The 3599-nt window shown below is 60.2% G+C and overlaps 1 protein-coding gene across 1 annotated transcript; it reads left to right on the forward strand.

Moving 5' to 3' along the window:
• Window positions 1-834: 834 nt before the first annotated feature.
• FIBRA_08925 (uncharacterized protein) lies at window positions 835-2624 on the forward strand (the record flags this gene model as incomplete). The annotated part of the gene is made up of 9 exons (XM_012330536.1): window positions 835-1005; window positions 1086-1142; window positions 1196-1328; window positions 1382-1490; window positions 1542-1664; window positions 1756-2062; window positions 2124-2258; window positions 2322-2414; window positions 2490-2624. The coding sequence occupies 9 exons, from the start codon at window positions 835-837 to the stop codon at window positions 2622-2624; spliced, it is 1263 nt and encodes a 420-aa protein (XP_012185926.1).
• Window positions 2625-3599: the final 975 nt, after the last annotated feature.

A 3599-nucleotide genomic window follows, 5' to 3' on the forward strand; every position in this document is an offset into this window, starting at 1 on the left:
CGGACTATACCTGGGGCACGCACTGCGCCCTGGACATGGCTTGGATCAAGAGACAATGGTGTGATGTGACGCGAGCATGTCACAGATGTACCAGGGCGCCTAATCTGCGATGAGACCGCGCAGGAGGGCATCACAGTAGTAGCACAGAGATCGGGAGGAGGGCGTACCTAGATGGGCAAGACGAGATTTGGCAATATCTCATGCGCCATGTGTCTGTCTTGCAGGCTAGCTACTTTCTTTCGAGCGACGCTATCACCAGCCTGGCGTGCGCGCTTTGGTTCCATGCTCGCAGATGGATGCATAGGGAGAGGTGCTGCTTGGGCAGGACTGGTGTGTCTAGCTTGAGCTGCAAAGTCAGCAGAGAGTCATGGATGAGGACTGTGATACTGCTCTGACTTGCGAAGAAAAGGTTGTTAGACCTACTTCACATGTGGATGATTGGGGCTGAACGTATCCGGTCTTCATCTGCTTCATGTCTGAAGAGTCTCTCAGTGACATTGATGCGCGTCGTATATGCCGAATTCACCCATGTTGATCTCCAGGCGTGTTGTACCGGGCATGTCCTAGTGTGCTAGCGTACAGAGTATTGGTGGTTCGCGGTATGGACTGCCGTGCGGGGCTCAGCGTCGGGCGTCTGAATTGGGAGCCACGATATATTCGACCTCGCGCATCCCCATTTTTGCGTTTACGCCACCACTGGCATGCATTTTTTGTCTGATCTTTGAAAGCAATCTTCACTCGCTCTGGCTTGAATATTGCCCGCGGGGCTCATCCCAAGGGCTTCTACACTATCGTTCTTCCCCCGCATTTTCATCTTCATTTGCTTCCGTCGACATGCCCAACGCCGCTCCCACTCAAAAAGCCTCCGACGCGGCAGCTCACTCTGAGTCCTCGCAGCAGGCAGTGTCCTTGTCTCATTTTCGCCTGCCTAGCTACCGCTCCTCCTACCTCGAGAGGTTCCATCCATATGTCAGAACCAGGGCGCGAAGGAAGGTAGACCTGATGGTACGTTCCGCCCACTTTATCCACATGGCGCTGTGATGGTGATCGACGTTTGACGCTACAATGATTTACCGTTGGGTCAGCAAACGGTCGACTATCGCTATGACCATGGGGTGCCATACAGGCCTAGTTTCGCGCTGGTGAGTTTCATGCTTCACATTGTAAGTCTTGCGCTCATCGCTGCTGCGCACAGTCGGTCGTTGAGGAGGAGGACGAGGAGGTTGTCAACAACCTGGCGGCGCTCGTCCCTGCGGCGGAGGGACAGGAGAGTGTTCAGCGTCACAACAAACTGAGGCGTCTTGGTATAGTTGAGCTTGTCATAGTGCGTGTCTTACTGCAGCATCTGGCTCGGTCTGCGATTCTGACCCCACGTCTCAAGGATCTGGCGCTGGCGATGCGTCGCAGGTTCCGCAAGTCTTGAAGTTATGGTTCAATGATGAAGATGTAGATCATCTGGAAGAGACTAATCCCGTCCGCCTTTTCTTGCTGTTTGCGCTTTCTTGCTAGATATCGATGCTCTAATGTATACGTGTATATAGATTCGCCGGTCGCTTGATGTGTAGCTCATACTTGGTCGCGTTCGCGGAATATGGATGGATCCTTGTGCTGTCGACCTTTGTTTGCGTGTCGCCAGCGGCTCCCGAGGAAGATTTTGCGGGCAGGTGAGCTTAACAGACAAATGTGGTCGCGTGACCGCGACGCGTCGTCGAATTAGGCGCGTGACGTCAAGACTCAGAACGCGCTGTGACTTAGGCTTCGGGCTGACTCCCAGATGACGCCAATGAGGGCAGGCGACTTAAAACCCGCCAGCCCCATTGCCCACACCCTCTTCTCATACCACGATATCCCCCGCACTCCTGCGCCCCCGCTCATACCCGCCCCTGCTGCAGACCCCATGGCACTCTTCGGCTCGTCGAAGTCCAGTGGCGCATCTGAGGACCCCGACGTGCGCCAGATGGAGAAACTCGTCCAGAACGAGGCGCGCGCAGACCAGAAGAGCGTCGACCACGCGATCAAGGACCTGAAGAAGGCGGACAAGACGCACGGAAAGAGCGTCAAGGTGCGTGTGCACTCGCTCCTCGCGCGCCTCGAGCAGTGCTGATGGCGCGGCGCGGGGGCAGTCTGCAGAAAAGGCGCAGCACGCGCTCGAGAAGGCAGTCAAGAAGGAGCACGACACCGCTAAGGCGCTGAACAAGGCGCAGCACCAGCACGACACCGCGCTCGCGGACCAGAAGAACGCGTCGCAGACGGTCGAGGTGCGCCCCCTGCCCCTTGTTTCTGTGTGCGGTCTCGCGGCTGACGCACGTGTATTTGCATAGCTGAAGCAGCAGCACCGGACGCGCCTGGAGCAGGACGCGCACGCCCGCCGTGCGTCCGTCGAGGAGGTGCAGCAGCGCAAGGCCTCGAACGATGTGAGTGGGCGTTCTGTTGGCCACGTTGGTCTGATTGGAGGGCTCGCTGACCGGTGACCGCTTGGTTCACGGCAGGCCACGCGCGAGTCGAAGCTCGCACAGGTCCACGAGCGCGTGGCTCAGCGTGCGGGCAGTCTCGACACTACCAACGGCTCCCCGGCTGGGGCGGGGGCTGGTGGGGAATCTGGAGATGGAGCAGGTAGGCTCTGATCATTTGGGGTTGTGCAGTGTGAGCTTTAGTGTAAGGACGGCACGGCTCGAAACGACACATGACCTGTCCGCGATGTTATACCCTGTTATGCCCTCGTACCTTCTGTTCCAGTCACTCCACGAGCTACATTCATCTAATTTTACGCCGCATGTCGGCATCGTGACACGACCCTGGGCCAGTGTATCACCGGGGAACGGACCAGGTGCTAACGTTTCTGGGAAATAATTCGTACACGAATTGGTACACGTTACTTTACAGGTGTACAGCGATCTTCCTATCATCAGTGCCTCTATTTCTGTGCATCAAGGCCTCCATCCGGGGCAGTCGGCATCCGGGCCTCATGCGGACTTGCCGAGCCCCGCGACAGCCTTCTCGGCCTCCTGCGTCCACTCGGGGCGCTCGATGCGGAACACGTCGCCCATGCGGCCGTACGAGATGTCGCCGAGGCGCGCGACGGCGCGGAGGCGGGTGGGGTCGATGGTGCGCGCGGGGGTGAGGACGTCGTTGCGGACGTGGATGTACTTGACGAGCCCGAGGACCATCGTCGTCGTGGTGACGCCCGTGTCGGGGTGCGCGATGTCGAGGACCTGGAAGAGCTGCGGGGGCGGGGCGGGTGGGTCAGCGCGCGCGGCGGTGCGGTGCGGGGGACGCACGCACCTCGCACTCCATGCTGAACGCGCTCTCGCGCACGCGCGGGGGGCGGACGTGCACGGACGGGGCGGGGGTGAGCCCGGAGAGGGGCCACTCGCCGACGGCGGCGGGGGCGTCGATGGCGCTCGCGTTCGCGCCCTCGACGAAGGGCTCGCTGATGATCGAGACGACGAACTGGCGGGTGCTGCGGATGTTGGTCGCGGTGTCGCGGGGGCGCGGGGCGAGCGGGGGGCTGGTGAAGGACACGCTGACGAGCGGCGGGTGTGCGGAGACCTGTGGGGGCGCGGGGCGGGTCAGGTGCGTGAGGGGGCGTGCGGGGGGGA

Source organism: Fibroporia radiculosa (genome assembly GCF_000313525.1).
Source record: "Fibroporia radiculosa TFFH 294 genomic supercontigs, scaffold4924, whole genome shotgun sequence".
Taxonomy (NCBI): Eukaryota; Fungi; Basidiomycota; class Agaricomycetes; order Polyporales; family Fibroporiaceae; genus Fibroporia; species Fibroporia radiculosa.